This window comes from Meleagris gallopavo, chromosome 1, assembly GCF_905368555.1.
Source record: "Meleagris gallopavo chromosome 1, MGAL_WU_HG_1.1, whole genome shotgun sequence".
Taxonomy (NCBI): Eukaryota; Metazoa; Chordata; class Aves; order Galliformes; family Phasianidae; genus Meleagris; species Meleagris gallopavo.
Window position 1 is genome coordinate 78,385,042 of NC_139404.1, and position 18,586 is coordinate 78,403,627.

At 43.8% G+C, this 18,586-nt stretch overlaps 1 protein-coding gene across 3 annotated transcripts in view; it reads right to left on the reverse strand.

The window, feature by feature from the left end:
* Positions 1–525: 525 nt before the first annotated feature.
* Positions 526–18,586, reverse strand: part of GTF2E1 (general transcription factor IIE subunit 1) — a 52,461-nt gene continuing 34,400 nt past the window's right edge. For all 3 annotated transcript variants that reach the window (XM_085236731.1, XM_003202688.5, XM_010718975.4), the window contains exons 3-5: positions 12,262–12,463; positions 7,086–7,330; positions 526–2,218 (exon numbers count right to left, since the gene is read on the reverse strand). In XM_085236731.1, coding sequence (XP_085092857.1) covers positions 1,788–2,218; positions 7,086–7,330; positions 12,262–12,463 — 878 coding nt within the window. In that variant the 3' untranslated portion in view covers positions 526–1,787. The remainder of the gene's footprint in view (positions 2,219–7,085; positions 7,331–12,261; positions 12,464–18,586) is intronic.

Below are 18,586 nucleotides of genomic sequence, written 5' to 3' on the forward strand. Positions count from 1 at the left end.
TGCTATGAGCATGAGTTTCTGCATAGCACTCAGGATTAGTTCTCAGTTTCTATCCTTGGCTCTTTGTAAAAGGAGCAGCTTTTCTCTAGGGTTAACCTTGAATTCAGATTAGATTTGAGACAGAACTGGCAAAGAACTTTTTTTTCTGTGAACTGCTCATTGAGTTTTATCAGCTTGATTCTAGAAGCTTGATATTAGATCCATCTGTGCAAGAGCATAATTTTAGCTGGGAACAAATATCAGTGAGGCCTCTCCATAGCAAAACTCTAAAAGAGAAGGGAATGGAGGCACTGGTCAAAGGGGCCCACATAGCACTACTCTAATGAAGTGTCCTTCCCTAAGTGCGGAAGATAGCAGGAGGCATCCATGAAGCTCTAATGAGGAACCAATGAGGAGCAGAGCTACAATGTGGGATTTAAAACAGTCCCAAAGGAGGGCCTCGAATGGGCTGTTTTCTTGAATCAAGTAAATCAAAATGATAAGTGAAGATTTCCAACAAGACACATGACAAGTCAGAAGACAACAGAGGGGAGAAGTTTCCATTTATTTATTCCACTTTAAAATGACTTAAAAGCAAATTTAAAACACTTTAAAAAAAAGAATTCAAAAATCAAGAAGCTGAAAATAAAACCATAAAGGCGGCATTACAGGGTTAGCAGAACCTAAAAAGCAGATTTAGTGTAAAACAGATTTACAGTCTCAATGAACAGCAAAGTCAGACTGCCCATGTAAACTGAGCAGCACGCAATGCTGCTCCTACCCTCTGAAACACAGAATTCTTTTATCACTTCGCTTACCGGATAAGAAAACACAACAATTTAAAAGAAAACCATCACTTTCAGCTGGTAGAGAAAACATTACAAATCTGGTATTGCTTTGTAGGCACTGGTACATGGTTTTCTATGGTAAGAGAGAATGCCGAAGCAGAGTTTAAAATTGCACGATTCCTCTTTAAATTGATGCAACCTGGGTGTGACTGAAAATACAAACTAGCGATGCTGTTTCTCGGGTAGTGCCTGACAGCAGCCCTGCCCGCAGCGAGACACTGGAGCCCTGGAGGCTGGACAGAGCTGGACAGAAGTGCCAGGCAGCACTGCTGGGAAATGAAGGTAGCTCCTGGTAAGTCAGAGCTCCCTGACAGCTCAGATCCATGAAAGGCTTTTGTTACATTGACAAAGAGTGGCTGCGTGTTGCCAAGGCTTTCACTCTGTGTTCTGAGTTACTCTTGACCTTGAGGTGCTGAGGTGACTAAGGAGAGAGGGGGAGCAAGAAAGGAACAGGTTGCTACTCAGAACAGGGGCTGCTCAGCAACAACTGCACCATGGCCAGCGGCTGCTGGCAGGAGGTCAACCACACATACTGTCCAAGCAGAGCACTACTTCCCTCTCCTCTAGGCTATGCACACCCTCTGCAGAGCACTCTAACCATGCCATGGAGTGCTTGTGTTCTCTGAGGGCAGGGACATGGAGCTCACTAGGACCTGCAACAAAAATAGACCCAAGCAATTGGGGAGAGGCAGCTACTCGGCCGTGGAGAGGGTTAAACCAGTGCCTGTGCTGGGCACCCTGAAGTAGATTTTTACCTCACAAACATCCTCACTTATCCTCCCCTACCTGTTTTGGCACATAGAGCCTTCCTGCTCCCCTTCTCTGGTGGGCAAGATGCCCAAGATCAGTAGCTCCAAGCCCCAGTGTCCCTGTGCACAGGTGAGGAAAGATTCAGTCTTCTGTTTTACTAGGAAGTCTCTGGATAAAAAACTGTTTAAAAAAGGTTGTGGCAGGAAGCAGTTAGTCAAACATATCCTCAAACATGCGTCGCCCCATGGCTATATAAACCTCTTTTTCCTCTGGAGTCATCTGGGCCACCAGCTCAGGGCGCTGGCTCACTTGGCTGTAAGAGTGCGGACGCCCAGCCACTGTGACGGTGGGGTCCTCTGCCACCACCTCGAACTCTTCCTCCTCATCCTCCTCCTCCAGCCCATACGCTGTGGTGGCTGCAGCAGGAGGACGGGGAGGAGTTTCTTCCTCCGACTCGCTCGTCTCGCTCTCGGAGTCACTGGCATTGGCACCAGAGAGAGGAGCGGCACCTCCAACGGTGACTGTAGAAGCAGAAGGTGTCTTCTTCTCATGGATCAGCAGGGCACGCATCACCTCCTCATTATCATCCAGAGCTGCCCGGCCCTCCTCACGCTCCTGGAAGGCATCCAGGTCGCGCCCTCCTGCAAAGAGATACAAAGGAATGAAAGTTTCCTCAGAGAGATTCAGGTGCTGGCACTGAAGATGCTCTGAATCCTAATTTCCCTTCTGCCGCTGTGCATCCTTGGCTGCGTCACAACCCTTCTCTGTGCTGGCTCCCTTAAGAGATGGAGAGAGTGAAGTTTTCTCTTAACAGCCTGGAGGACTAGATGATCTTCAAGGTCCCTTCTATCCCAAGCCATTGGAGATGACAAAGATCGGGATAGGATGCAACTGACCAAGAGGAGCAAGAATGTTCTGGGCAGAACTTTAAATTCCAATTGATGGGGGAAGGGGGTGAGTGACAGAGAAGAGCCAGGGAACACTTGTAACTTGAAGAAGGAGAGGGGAAAAAAAACATTTGTCACAAAGATATTTGGGAGGGCTCCTCCAAGAAGGTAACACGGCCAACAGCACAGCTAAAACGCCTCTACACTGCACAGGAAATAAGCAGGAGGAGATGGAAACCGTGGTGCAATTAGAAAACTATGAACTGCTATCACAGAACCATGGTAGGATGAATCCCATAACTGGAATACTATGATTGAGGGCTACAGAAGGGATAGGCAGAAGGAGTGAGGGAGTTCCTCTCTGCATTAAGAAGTAGATAGATTGTGAAGAGTTGCCTCTGAGTAACAGACATCATCAGGTCCAGAGCTGATGGGTTAAAATTAGGGAACAGGCCAATAAATGACATCTAGTTGGAGTCTACTACAGACTGCCTGATCAAGGGGAGCTTGTTGATATGAGGTCTTCTTGCTTTTGTTGCAAGAGGCATTGCACTCACAGGCTCTCATCCTGGTGGTGGATGAGGTATGTGTTGGGGAAACAATACAGTGAGCTGCAAGCAAGTCCTGGAGACTCCTGGAATCTGTTGAGGACAACTTCCTGGTCCAGATATTGGAGCACTACTGGACCTGGTGCTCACCAGTGTAAAGGAGATCATAAAGAGGTTAAGACTGGAAGCAGTCTGGAAGCATGCCCTGTTTGAGTTCGTAATCTCGAGGATTTTGCAAAGAGCAGAATCAGAACTCTGAATTTCAGGAAAGTGAACTTCTGTCTGTTTAAGGAACTATTGGATGGGATCCCTTGGGAAACTGTCATGTACAAAAGAATGGAACAGAGGTGACAGCTCTTTAAGAACACATTTCTGAGAGCGCAAGAGCACTCTATCCCCCAGCATAAGAATGCATCATATTCTTCTCTCTAAATTGGAGAGATACAGATTTGAAGGGTGGTCCATTCAGTGGATAAGGAACGGGTTGGATGGTGGCAGCCAGAGGATTGTGGTCAACAGCTGTATCTCCAGGTGGAGGCCAGTGACAAGTGGTATCCCCCACAGGTCTGTATTGTAACAAGCATTCTTCAACATCTTTATCAATGACATAGTGGGATTGAGTGCATCCTCAGCAAGTTTGTTGATGACACCAAGCTGAGTGGTGCAGTTGATACAACAGAAGGAAGGGACCTGGACAAGCTGGAAAAGTGGGCCCAAATGAATTTAATGAGATTCGACAAGGTCATGTGCAAGGTGTTGCTCTTGTATTGGGGCAATCCCAGATATGAGCGCAGACTGGGAGAACTTCCTGAGAGCAGCCCTGACAAAAAAGGACTTGTGTGTGTTTTAGTGGATGAAAAGTTTGAAACGAGTCAGCAAATCTGTGCACTTGCTGCCGTTAAGGTGTTACATCTTGCCTGTGTTGGTCCAGTACAGAAGTCCACCTGTATCCTAAGCTGCATCAAAAGAGGGGTGGCCAGCAGGGCAAAAGATTGTTCCTCTCTACTCTGCCCTTGTGAGGTCCCATCTGGACTACTGTGTCCAGGCCTGAGGCCTGCAGCACAAGAAGGATGGGATGTGAAGCTGTTGGAGCAGGTCCAGAGGAGGCCACAAAGATGATCAGAGGGGCTGCAGCACCTCTCCTGTGAAGAAAGGTTGAGGGAGTTGGGCTTGTTTAGCCTGGAGAAGAGAAGCCTCCAGGAATACCTCACAGCGGCCTTCAAGTACTTCAAGGGGAGCTTACAAACAGGGGAAGACAGACTTTTTACATGGTCTGGTCTGATATTGATAGGATAAGGAAGAATAGTTTCAAACTAAAAGAGGGGAGACTTAAGTTAGATATTGGGAGGAAATTTTTTACTCAAAGGGTGGTGAGGCACTGGCACAATTTGCCCAGAGAAGCTGTGGATGCCCCATCCCTAGAGGTGTCCAAGGCCAGGTTGGATAAGGCCCTAGGCAGCCTGAGCTGGTGGGTGGCAACTCTCTCCATGACAGGGGAGCTAGAACTAGATGACCTTTAAGGTCCCTTCAAATCCAAGTCATTATATGATTCTGTGGTTCTATGACCATGGGGAGCTTCCAGCACAGGCTACAAACACAAAGCCCAAGCCTGGCCCTACCCTGCTGAGCTCCTCATCTATAAGGATTAAGATGGATCCAAGCAGGGAGAGTGAGAAAATCGTGTGTTATAAAACAGCACTGTTTACAGACTGCATAAAACAGTCTGGTAAGCTCAGGGTTGCACTTATCAGGCAGGAAGGGGAAAAGTTCATTAGAGGATCATGGTGAGAGCGCGTGGGATTTATCCTGCAAAGCTGATGAAGCTCACAGCCTGAAGCCACACTGTGCAGCACAGTGTGCAAGGCTGTGTTAAAAGAGCTGCTGTTCCCCCATGATAACCTGCAGCCCAGCCACAACAGCGAGGCCTGTCTGTCTGGCTCTCTACCTGCATCTTCTATCTGAAAGGGACTGTGGTTTCCAAGCTGGCAGATGCAAAGCCTGTGTCCCTGTTTCAGTAAGGTTAGCTGCACAATAGCTATAGGAAGGGTTTGACAAGGTTTGAGCAGGCAGGGTGCATGCAGTTCACAGATTCAAAAGCTGAAATTCTTGCTCAAGAAGTGGCTTTCTGCAAAAAAACTTCCTATGTTTGCTGAGTACTGTGAGTCTTCTTAATATCATTAAACCTACAGGCAGGAGGAAGGAAAAACTACAGAATAAAAAAAAGAGATACAGAAAACCTTATGTACAAAAAAGGCCCAAAAAGTAGGACAGACTCCCCAAGGCAAACTCTCTCTCTTGCACCAAGAGAAGCTGTGTGCAAACAATTCCTGGAGCCAATGTGATGGCTTTCTGCTTTCATAAATTAACATGCCGTGTCTTCTTTTCCAAAGCCTGGGATGTGAGCACCACATCCAAGCAGCTGACACCCAAGCCCTCCAGTGTTCAAAAATGCACTTGTTACTTTTTTCAACTTGAGACAAAAATATGCCGAGAAACAGGTAAACCGAGGAAGTAAGTCCTGCATTTTGCACTCAAAGCAAGGGGAGTATGTGGCCTCTCCTTTCCTATGGTACAATAAAGGCCAAAAGACCTATCTCTAACTTCATGGGAACTGTGTTTTATTGTAAATGAAGCTTACTAACAGGTGATGACCACAACTATTACTAATACACAGACAAAATTCTTGAAAGAAAGGAAGAGCAAAGGCATTAGGTTGGCAGCCTTGTGTTTAGCTGTCTGCCTGTTATTCTATAGCACAAAAGACTTTTGTGAGAACTGTTCCTGCCAGACCCAAGCAGTCAATGTTTTCGTTCAGTGGCTCCAAATTTTATTCCTTCCCATTTATGACATGCAAGAGTTATAGGAATGTGTTTCAACAGCAATTTCAGGCTATTTCCACAAGCTCCCTCTTGGATCTCCAAGGTGAGGTGAAGCAGTGATGCAATTGCACTGTAGGAGATATACTCTCCCTCCATGTTCTTCAGTGTCATCTGAGAAACATTTATGCTGTATACACCAAAAGTCATCTCAAAGCACCCATTTAAAAGCAGAGGTGAATTGAATGTCTAGCAGAAAAACGTGATGAGAACTTTATGGCTTCTGAGTAACATCATCTGCTACAGACTGCAAGAGGAGGTTCATTTCATCACCACCTTGTTTAATCTATTGGGATAATGTTATAGGATCCATTTGTATTGAAGGCTTGCATGCAAACAACATCAACAGGTATCTTCTGACCATTTTTTCACATCTGCTTCTACCTGTAGAACTCCATTCCACTTTCGGTGCTAGGAAAGGAACTATTTCAGGATCTCACACTTATACACGATTCCCTTTTGCCATTTTGTGTTCCTAGGGCACCAACAGGGATTATTTTATAATCCCCAAGTGACTTGGAAGACTGTATCTATCGATTTATACTCATACAAACGATAAAAAGTCTCTCCTATTATTAGTGTGTAAGCTTAAATAGCAAACTTAGCAACGCAGAAAGTTTCTACTAATGCCTACAAGATCTTAGCTACGGTCAGCTAACAACGTGTCCTCAACACGAATGAAAATAAAAGCAAAGACAATGAGAAACCAACAGAAAGCAAGGACCCACCTGTAATAGGCTTTCCTACTGTGCTTCCAGAAAATTTATTTCTGACATACTCTTCATATAAAATATTTTGTATGCTGGGAGCACAAAAACACTGCTGGTAGATTTGATAGGCTTCAAAGTCACCAAATGTTAATAAATGCTATTTTCCAGCAGTGTCCCACCGGGGGCCAGCTTTCTTGATGAAACTGAAAGACCTTCATCCAAAAGCAATAAACTCTCAAGGCAGGAGAACATCCATTAATAAAGGTATAGGAAGAGGTAACAGATAATTAACATTTCAGAAGCACAAACAATTCTGTGCATCTAATCAACTGGGATTTTTTACATCTACCTACACCACAGGTGCTTTGCACAGGAGAAGGGAGCTGGCAAAACCCGGAGCGCTGGGAGCAGCAGCTGTACACACAGGGTAATGTATTTCTGGCATCAGGTAAGCAGAGCAGTGCTTCTGCTCGGTGAATTTTCTTACCATCCTTGATTTCATCAGGATCATAAGCCCCCTGCACTGTGCTCTCCCGTAGCCAAATGGGCCTCTCTCGTGCTGGTTTTCCTTCACTTGCAGATCTGTTAACATCCTCCTGATCTTCCATGCTGATGACAACGTTCTGGGTATACAAGTCCTCATAGGATGGTCCTTTTGTAGTCCAGGCTTCTCGATGGTGTCCACCCGTAACAGCAGCTGTCCCTGAACCAGTCCCAGCTGTACGTTCCTTGCTACACAAAAGTCAAAGAGACAAAAACAGAGCACTCAGAACAAGTCCCTCTTGGCCAGCATTGCAACACTTGAATGGACTATCACCAAGAATTTTCATTTCTAGCATGTGGTCCAGGAGTTTCTACATCAGTTTGCAGATTTGGGCAACTTGTGGTCTTTAGTAGAGAGCCCTACATAACGCCATGGCAACTTCTAAAACAGCTACTGAAGAGAACAAGTACTATTAAGGATGCTGATGCACTTAATATAAAAACAAATGTAAAATTCCAGAATACCCTGAAATAAAAGTCACAGCAGCAAAACTTGGTCCCACAATAATCTAGTGTTTGGCATCTGATATTGTCTTTGCTTTTACAAAGCAACCTTATATTGCATAAAATCCAGTACTAAATTCTAAGCAAATCAGATGATAGGAGCAAAGACCCAGCATGCTCAATCTGTGAGACACTAACCTCAGGGCTCCTGAAGGGGTTAACTCGTCGAGAAAAATACTGATCTAACTCTTGCTTGAATGGTGAGTGACAGTGCCCCCACAAAACACATCTCCCCCATTATGCAGCATATCTGCACTGTCTACTGCCCTGGAAGGAGTGGGAAATCCATGCAGAGAAAAATGAGAGGACAGCTTCAAACCAAGGACATGGGCTGGGCAAAGGGCTTCGCATGGTGCTGAAGAGCAGGAAGAGATAAGACAGAATTGTCTTCACAGCAGAAAAGCTGGAGGGAGAAAGGTGATAACAGAATGTGAGGGTAGGACAGGCACAGTCTAGCACTCCTTTGTGTTCTGAGAGGAGCTGCTGCCAGCACACTTTCCTTCAGGCTCCCTTCTAGCTCAGGAGACTGATGAAGAAAGGAAACAGTCCTGCTTGAATCTGATGGAAAGAGGACATCGGGCGGGGTATTTTCTGCATACTGATGGAAATGAGCTGAAAATACTGTCTGGCTACAGATGCAGAAGAATGGAAGCTCTCTGCTCTCCAGGTGGAGGAAGCCAACGATAACTATTCCTCTACTTCCAAACTGCATTTCATCTTCACAGAAAAACAGTAGATTTACTGCACATTGAGGCCACCCACAACCCCTATTAGATGCCATAGAATTGCAGCCATCTGACTGCCAATGGCGAAGGCTGCTAAGCTAAAGCTAAGGCTTTTCACGGATACCAGAACTGCCTGGGTTTCTCCTTTTGTCCAGAGGAAATCAATGATGGATGCTAGCAGTGTTCCTGCTCTGCTGCCAGCTGCTATCAGCTGAGCTGACACAAGTTGTGAGTGAGCACGGTTCATTTGCTGCTATCTACCCAGCAACCTTTCCTCCAACGGAGAAGCTTAAAATAAGGCTGCAGTTGGAGACCTGAGTAATATGCATCTTTTTATATCAGCGAGGATTTAACCACTGCTTGACAAGCTAATTCTGCACAATTTTTAGGTGTAAACAAGGGGGAAACATGGACAGGTGATCATTTTTCTTCCCTAGATACGAAATGTCAGCGTGTTGAGCCTCGGTTAGGATTGAGGACTGTTCACAACCTCTTACTAGTGCATTCACTGCGATCTGATAGCAAAATACTTCACAATGTTTGTGTTAGCATGTGTCCACACACTAACTGCTTCTCTCCCACAGGCAGCCCCTGCTGGGAAAGCTTCACAGCAACCTTGAATTTCTGGGCTGAAGGAAAAGACTCGTGCACATGCACTGCTTATATAACCTAAGGAACCACACAGAGAGACCTTCTTCCCAGTGTGTTATTTCAAGTGTTGGCACCTTTCAGTTTTCCAAGACAGGCATGTGTTCTGTGAAAAGCACCGCTCTGCTTCCCACACAATAGAAATCCGTAACCAGCGTTTCCCTGACAATTTTATGTAATCCACTTTCCTCCACAAGATGTACAATGCAACTCTCCCCCAGCCTCTCCCTCTCCACGCTGCAGTGTGACAGCTAAATACTCTCCAGCGCCAAGAGCTGCCTAATACTACTTTCACACAGAGGTGCCCAGAAGTATATTCAAAATGGACTTTTTGCCCACGCAGTATCATTCAGTAGCAAAATACTTTTTATTCCGTAATATCAGGGACATTTCAAAATGAAGGTAACAGCTGTAAGAAACACCTACAACATGAATTACTTTAAACTATCTACTGCAATGTGTCACATTCACCTGGAATAATGTAGACATTTTGTCGACTCTCAGACCTCAGTGAACTTTGTAAGCATATCCCAACTCACTGCATCATTTATGCAACTGCGTCTTCAACCGTACTGCTAGAAGGAGTGGGCAGCCTCAAGGCTATGTGACCAGCAGAACGTTCCTTACTGCAAGAAGAGATCTTACTGTTCAGCACACTCATCCAAGAGATGGCATTAAACACCCTACATCAGGCACCAGCAAAAGGCCAGATGTGCAAGCTGCCTTACGGGCAGCACAGGGCAGATGAGGGCAGTGCACTCTTGGAATTCCTCTGTTGGATCCAAGATGTACTCTTTCCCCTGGTTCCAGACATTGCACAGCCACTTTGGAGCCAGGAACTGCTCAGACAGCAGCAGCTCAATGGCCCAGCTCTAGCTACATTTGCTCCGTTACCCATTGGTTGTTTTACCGTGATGGAAGTTGCTCTGTGAGTGGTTAAGCTGTCTTCAAAGGTGACATAAATAATTCTTAACATAGCTGAAGTATGGGCCACAGAAACCACACTGTGCAGTGGGAAAACAAGTTGAAATTTTTACCTCAAGCCTGTCCAGGCTACTAATTAAAGGTCTTGCAAAACAAGGATAACTCTTTTTGTGCCATATTTGAAACAAAGCACTCTTCCATTTAGCTACTCTTAACAGATTCAGCTTCAAAGGAAACAACTCATGGTCCTAGATAGCATGACCACAAAAAACGAATTCTGTGAAGATTTATGTTATCTAACATCATGCTATTCTGACATAAGAAAATGAAGGGGATATTCCAGGCTGGATATGGCTCTGGGCAGCCTGGTCTGGTGGTTGGCAACCCTGCACACAGCAGGAGGGTTGAAACTGTATGATCACTGTGGTCCTTTTCAACCCAGGGCATTCTATGATTCTATGATTAAAATCCACCTGTTTTAGGAAACCATGCAGAATGGCTCAGACAAAGCATGTATATTTTATAAACTACGTGGCTAACTCGCACGATTAAAAAAATTAATGACTCCTAGCAAAGTACAGATGGAGGTATGACCAGATTACATGGCAGGTGAATGACAACTGCATGCTGTTGGTGCAGTTGGTTAGAGCTACCATCTTCAACACCTGTGTCTGTGCAGAGAGGCGTGGGCACTTTGTGACCTTTTCTGTCAGTTTCAAAAATCATCAAAAGTCAGTTCTGTCAATGATTTCAAAAATTCAAGACTCCATAAAAATGGCCATAATAAATAACCCAACATTTGGCATTAAAAAAAAAATAATCTCACAGCAATACTTTCATGCAATTATCTGCCTTGAATTAATAAGAGTTAATAAATAATTAAATCATCATATGTGCTGAAGTAAGTTGTGCTCAAGAAAGGGTTTTAAAATGCTTATTTATTTTATCATTCCTTGCTCGGAGTAATTAAACATTTACAATTTTTTTTAAGTATTTAAGAGTCAAGTAAGTGGGTGCTCCTGTTTAATCATAGACAGGCTTCTGCTGTGCTGATTTCCTGTGCACCGAGACAAGGTGGCCATGGGGAAGACTGAGAAATGACCCTTTTTTTGGTGGGGTTATCCCAGTTTTAGTACACAAACTACAGAACTTAGTTTTTAAAGCAAAATTTAGTGAGTCAGCTTGGGAACAAAGGCTTCAAAGACTCCCCATATCAACAAAGAAATGTTGAGTGACCTTGGAAAAATCTTCTCCCCTCCGTATATCGCTTCTGTTTTTTTATCAGAACGATGAGCAAAATTAGCTATATCCTTGGCTAGAAAAAGACTATGAATAGACAAGTAATTTTTATTATACTAATTAGAAACTGTCTAGCATTAATATATGATGAACATTCTCTCTCAAGGTTAGCTTGAAAGTAAAGAGTCTCTTGCTTGTTCTCCCATTAACTGAAGTCAAGCATCCTAAGGCGCAGTGGGAATGCTTCCCCGTGGTACAGATTTTTTTTCTTGGGCGTTTAATTAATTATTTTTTTAAACAGAGAGAAGCACATCACATTTCACCATAGCTGACAAAACTGACAGCTCCCCACATCTTTCTGCATTATTATGTTATTATAAACATCATCGATTTTTGTACAACTACAAAAGTTCTGAAAGAAAGTGTCATTTCCCACATTCCAGGGCAGGAATGTTTTAAAGATCATAGAATCACAGAATGGCCTGGGTTGAAAAGGACCACAATGATCACCTAGTTTCAACCCCTGTGCTATGTGCAGGGTCACCAACCACCAGACCAGGCTGCCCAGAGCCACATCCAGCCTGGCCTTGAATGCCTCCAGAGATGGGGCATCCACAACCTCCTTGGGCAACCTGTTCCAGTCTGTCACCACCCTCTAAGTGAAAAACTTCCTCCTAATATCTCACCTAAACATTCCCTGTCTCAGTTTGAAACCATTCCCCCTTGACCTATCACTATCCACACTTGTAAACAGTCACTCCCCATCCTGATTTTCTGATTATAATGTGGAATACATCCTAGCCATAGGTGATCCATGTCCCCTACCCCACAGAAAAGTGCATGCAGAAGACTGATTAGAAGAATAGTAATCTGCCTTGTTTAGTAAAAAAAGTGATTGTGGGTAAGTGGATGAGTCATCTCCTTATAAACCATACATTCCTCAGGGAATTTGTCAGTGGCTTGCACCATTGGTGCTGAACAAGTGGATCCCTAATGCACAAGGCTTAGGAAAGCCTCACGGAGCATATGAACACACTACGAGAAAGCAGTATGGTGAAAGAAGACAGGGTCTGTTCCCACCTCTGCTTCAAGGCAGGAATCTCGGTGGGCTCTGGTTCAAGGACTTCATAGGCTAAGTTGACATCTTCCGTCTCACGAAGTAGCTTATAGATGGGCTCGATCTGCTCATTAAATCTTGCCACGAGTGTCCTTGCATCCTTTTTTGGCATCACCGACTCATCCTCTTCCACTTCAGTCTCACAGAAAGTACAACGGAAAGTTCCTAAAACAAAAAAAGTTGCTAAATATCAGAAGAAAAGCAACAAGGCCAGCTCTTTATGCAGCGTTTTCAACAGCAATGCCTCACTGTTTACTTGGCTTGATGCTAAATAGCTCTTCTCACTCTGACAATCCCTTTCCACAAAGGATGTACCTGGTTATTATTTAAGCAGAAAACAAAGCCAGCACTCTGATGTCACCCAGTGAAACCCAGCTTGGGGTACAGTTTCTTGCTCTCAAATGCCTAGATGTGCTACAGTACCACTACTGAGACACTCCCTAATCCCACACACTCTTTCTTGCTAGACATTTTAAATGTTATCTACGACTAAGCTGCGATAAAAAGCTTCACATTATAGTACTAGGAACTCAAATATCATCTGTTCCAGGTGCTGGAATTGCTATCTCCCAGGCCTCTGGAACAATTCAGTTCCACAATGAAGTGGTTTGCAGCTTGACACTGCCCAAACTGCTCTGCAGTAACTGTTAGTACAACCATGACAGTGAAATTCATGCAAAAGGATGGCTTCTCCTCCTACAGTAGGGCCATGGCAAGCAGACCAGTCATTACTGCAGAGTAGCAAAAGTTAATTTTGCTCACATTAATTTCTTGAAATTAAGAATGGTAAACTAACAATTGTATGAAATCAACTAAGAATAAGCTTGTTTCACAGAGCTCACCAGGAGTTAGAAAAACAGGTCAAACAGAAAGGCGACTGAAATGGTTGCCTGGCAATGCAGTTACAAAACCTGACTGAACTCCTGCACAGCAGGCCTTTTGGTTCCGTTGCTCCATCTGTGAGCAGGAACCTTAGGGAAGTACTTGCACAGTAGGACCCCGCCATATGGCTCGCTATGAGGGCAGCAGCGCAGCACAATGACTTAGCCTTGAAACGCTGTACAATAGCAAATCCTGCTGCCTCCCCAAAACTTACTTACATACGCCAGCATGCTCTGAGACTTTGGGATTTCTTGTGTCATTTTTCACTTACCCTTTCCATGGCACCTAAAAATATATAGGATCATCTCTCAGTATCCTAATAAAGAAAGAAAAAAAGCCTTTTTCACTAACAGGGAGCCTGAGGATAAGTTGTATCAGGGAAATAATAAAATCATAGAATGGCTTAGGTTGGAAGGGAGTCTTAAAGCCCATCCAATTCCAACCCTGCTACCATAGGCAGGGTTGTCACCCATCAGACCAGGCTGCCCTGAGCCCCATCCAACCTGGCCCTGAACAGCTCCAGGGATTGGGGCATGCACAGCTTGTATAGATAGCCTGTGCCAGTGCCTCACTGCCCTCCGAGTAAAGAATTTCTTCCTAATTTCTAACTTAAATCTCCCTTCTCTTAGTTGAAAGCCATTCCTCCTTGTCCTGTCACTATCACATTCATGTAAAAAGTTGGCCCTGTCCTGCTTGTAAGCTCCCTTCAAGTACTGGAAGGCCACAGTGAGGTCTCCCTGGAGCCTTCTCCTCCAAGCTAAACAAGCTGAACACTCTCAGCCTTTCTTCATAGGAGAGTTGCTGCAGCCCTCTGATCATTTTCATGGCCCTCCTCTGGCTATGTTTATGTCCAGCAGTAAGTGTTAGGATCAGTATTAAAGCCTGCTATATTACTGATGGTAAGTACAAACGCAGTTGGATGGAGGGGGCTGGCCCACGGTATTGGAGCATGATAAAATGAGATAAGTATACAAACCAGGACTTCTAGCACCGTGCGTTGCTGCATTCACAGATTTGTTGGTCTTATCACCTAATTTTTCAGCGTATCTCCTTCCCCACCTGTAGCAGAGTGATTAAAACAGGCCCACTTGGCTGTGAGGGCTAGATCATGCTTCTGCAGCTCTTGGAAAACACATAAAAACACTTCAGGACAGGAAGCAGAATCAGTACCCTTTCACCAGTCTGTAGAAATGCAGTTTTGTACCTTAGCACCGTCTAAAATATGTATTGCTCATTGTTACTCATAAATACCCAATTGTGCTGTATGTGGGGACTGTAACATGTGCAAACTTCCTGCAAAAGCTTTATAAAGTTTGTCCCACCAACATGTAAAAGCTAGAACACCTGACACCAGCAGTAAGCAACGTAAAGGGTAGGTGGATAAAGTGCTCTCTTCTCCTATCAAAGCACAAAACACTGCTTACTTTTTCATCCTAGTAAAATTGCACTACTGATTCAAAAGCAGAACAACTATACAAGATGTCAGCCTGGCAACAATTGAAGCCAAAGTTTGGTCTCCTTATCCCACATTTGAGGCTATCAGTGTGAAAAATTGGCACAAGTTAAATCAATTTAAAATAACAAGCACATCTCAATTGCCATAACAGTCTAAATGAACAAAGACGAGGAAAACTCTCTACTTTTCACAACCTACTCCCTAACTTCAGCCACAAAGTCTTGTTGCATTTTCCTGAGACAGCTCGTGCTGTGAAAACACGTCCATCTGTGAATCCCATGAGTGAGTATATGCAAGAGATAAAAATCATAGGGAAAACGGTTCCAATTCACAGCACCAAAAAATCAGACAACAAATAGAGCTCTAATGAAACGGAACTCCTGAAGCTATCATGGTTTTTCTGCAACTTCCACCTTTCAGGGTTTGTCATAAGCAGAAAATAAAATTAATAGATGAATTATGTAAAGAATCTGAGAATGAGTGAAATGACAGGCTTCTTCCATTAATATGCTGATTTTTTTTTTGTGGTGATGTAGCATTTCAGAAGAGGCGTATGTGATTAGAGAACTGAGAAGTTGGTTTGCCATGGCAGATGGCATTTATATCTTACAAACTTCTTCTGTTAGACATTAAGAGGTCACAAAATGTCAGCAGAGCTTTTATGACATGGCACATCACATCAGCAGTGACACATGCTCCTTACGAACATGCATTGCATATGACAAACGTGAAGTGAAGGCCATCTAAAGCTTGAGAATGGCAACGTTCCCACTCTGATGACATGTTTCTTCCTTCAGTATAGCCACAACTGATGGCTTTCCATTCAAAGACATTGCATGAGGCAGGGCAAGAAGATAACCTGGAGCTTTCTTGCATCTTGGAAATACCAACAGAGAGCACATACATCCTGTTCAGGCACACATACAAAAGCATGTTAAAAACCAGCCATGTGAAAGATCTCATCTGCTCCCACAATCTCAAGGACAGATACACTGGTCATCTGGCTCCCTGAGGCACGCTGTGACTAAAGCAGCTCAAGCTCTGAAGTATAGGGCCAGCATATTTACAGACAATTCCCAATGACTTTATTTCACTTGAGAGAAGGAAAAGGTCAATGCATTACACGCCCAATGCCCAAAGCATGTGTGCTATATCTGCTGTAATTCTACAGAGTGCAAAAACGCAGCGATGGTGCAACAGGAGCTAGCAGAGATAGGAGACATCAGAGTTAACACTGCTTCCATTATGTTAGCTTGGTTCATTGCATATTTACACATTTAACTGAAATGAATCTGCCCAAGGCCTTCTATAGAAACACTGAATTGTTAGGGTTGGAAGGGACCTTAAAGCCCATCCAGTTCCAGTCCCCTGCTACAGGCCTCCATGGATAAGGCACCCAAGGCAGCCTGTTCCAGTAGCTAGAAGGATCAAGCTCATATCCAGCCAAAGGGGTTTTTCTTTCACTCTGCTCTTTGGGATGCTGCCTCAGACTCACACTATTCTGATACTTATAAGCTCAGTTTACTCCCATTCATTTAAAACCTATGTACTATTGTGCCAAAACATGCACCTCACCTCAGCTAGCTTCCATCTGGTTGTTAATCCTTCAGATATATTTACAAACTGCTGTCCTACTAATTCCCTCCACCTTCATTTTGCCAGTCTAAACAAGCCATGCATTGTCTCCCCCTAATAAAACTGGCCACCCATCCCTTTGGCCATGCTATCTGCCTCATAACACACTTTCTCCACTTTGCTCTCATCCTTCTGCTATACAGAAAAAGCTGAAGTGTATGTAACTCTCCAGATGAGATATCTCAAAATCCCAAAGGCATTAGTTCTTCTTCAATGGCCACTGAGACCTTTTAAGATCATGGAAGAGCTGTTTCAATTATCACAAGCTCTAGCAATGCTCCCAGACCTTTCTTCTGCCTTTGCAGTTTCCAGTTGATGAGCTCCATGTGTACAGGAGATGTTTACAAAAGATGCTAGGTGCATCACACTGTACTTTATACTGTGGTCATTTTTATTACTCCAGCATTCATCTCACCCAACTCTTTATTCTTGACAACAAGCACAAAACATTAAGGTAATTTATTTCAAAATCTGCTACGACCTTCTTTTAGCATTATTACCACTACATGGGGGGTGAACCTAAGGCACAGATAGCAGAATTTCAGCACTATCTGCTGACTGGAGCAGTACTTGGTTTGAGATACCTAAGAGATCATAGACTCATAGAAACATAGAACACTTAGAGTTGGATGGGACCTCTGAGGGCCCTCCAGTCCAACTCCAGGGTCTTATGCAGCCTCGCCTCTAAAGTCTCAAGAGAGGGCTGTCAACCACAACACTAGGTAACCTGTTCCAGTGCCTCACCACCCTCACTGTAAAAGATTTTTTCCTTATATCCAACCTAAATCTACCCTCTCTGAGCTTTAAGCCGTTTCTCCTTGTTTTATCACCACAGACCCTGCTAAAGAGTCTGTCCTCTTCCTTCCTGTAGTTCCCCTTTAGATACTGAAACTTGCTTCTCTGAATCTTGTTTCAGCAAAAAGCATGCAGTTATTTAATCCATCATCATCCAGGCTCTAGAACTGGGCATGACAACTGACTAGGAAAAACAGTTTGTGACAGCCTTAGAGAAGTTTACCTAAAAACGACCAGTCCGAAACAACACAGAAACATAGCTGGCCTGGAGAGTCATCAGATCACATTCCTGTGACTGCTACTGCCATTTGCTTGCACTATTTCCCCTACTCTCACAAGTTTTCAGTTCCTCTGCAGTAAATCAGACATAAAGTCTATTACATGCACGTAGCTCATCTTTCACAGTACGGAAAATAAAAAAATCTGTGGAAGAGAAAATGTCACAGGATGCACCAGGAACATGAATTTCAGCACTTTCTAACTCTGAGTGCTTCATTTGATGTGAGAAAGGGACTATTAAAGGACTGAGGAAAAGACAAGAGTTCCTAGGTTCCTACCAACAGGGATCCAGAAAGATGTCAGACAAGCTAGAGACAAAAGATCTCTTCATAGCAGAATTTGCCATTTAGAACACAGACAGAAGAAGCTACCTTTCCCCTGTCTCTTATTCTGCTTTCTCAGCCCATTCTTCAAAACAGCCAAACTGATTTTGATGAGTTTTTCCTAAGCAGTTTAAACTTAGGTGGATGCATAGAATGGAAAAGCTCAGCATAAAATAAGCATTCGACAAGTTTTGCACAGAATATATATATATTTTTTTTTAAAAAAAAAAAAAGGAAAGGAAAACAGAGCAATTCTTGTATTCTCCCTCCACAAACAATCCAAACTAATTTAATGGAAATACTTTGCAGTCTAAGTAATAGGCAGAGCTGTCAGTACTAATTATAATTAAGTTCCTTTTGTTTCTCACTGATTTTCAGGATTTAGAGGACTATTTAGGACAGTAGCTAAAGGCACTTCTCCCCTGAATCATTACTGACAGAAATAGTAGGTCGAGTGGCTACACAGACCTGGATCGTTATTTACCACAACACACTCCACGTTAGCATATAAGGACAGTCAGCTACTAGCAATAGGAACCTGAAGGGGTTAAACTGAAGCTTAAAGAGAGTTTTAATGACTTTAGTGAACAAAGCTAGCAGCAGAGCTAATTGTTAAAACAATTGACGGTTGATTGCATTAATGATAATGCAGATTAGACTTCAGGATGTGCTGATCTTTAGACTCTCCCAGCTAAAGGGACTACTCAGCCTTCATGAATCCATCCCTAGCATCTCAGTGAGAAAGCAACTCAGTGCGCCTGAGAGGGAAACCCGTCTGACCCCAGGAAAGATGAATTTCCTGCCAACTGTACCGCCTAACCTTCTCTCCCCCCATCTCTCTTTTCTCCCCATAGTGGAGACATAGGCCCATCTGCATTCGTATTTGACTTCTGCTTAAGGCAAAGGACAGAAAAACCC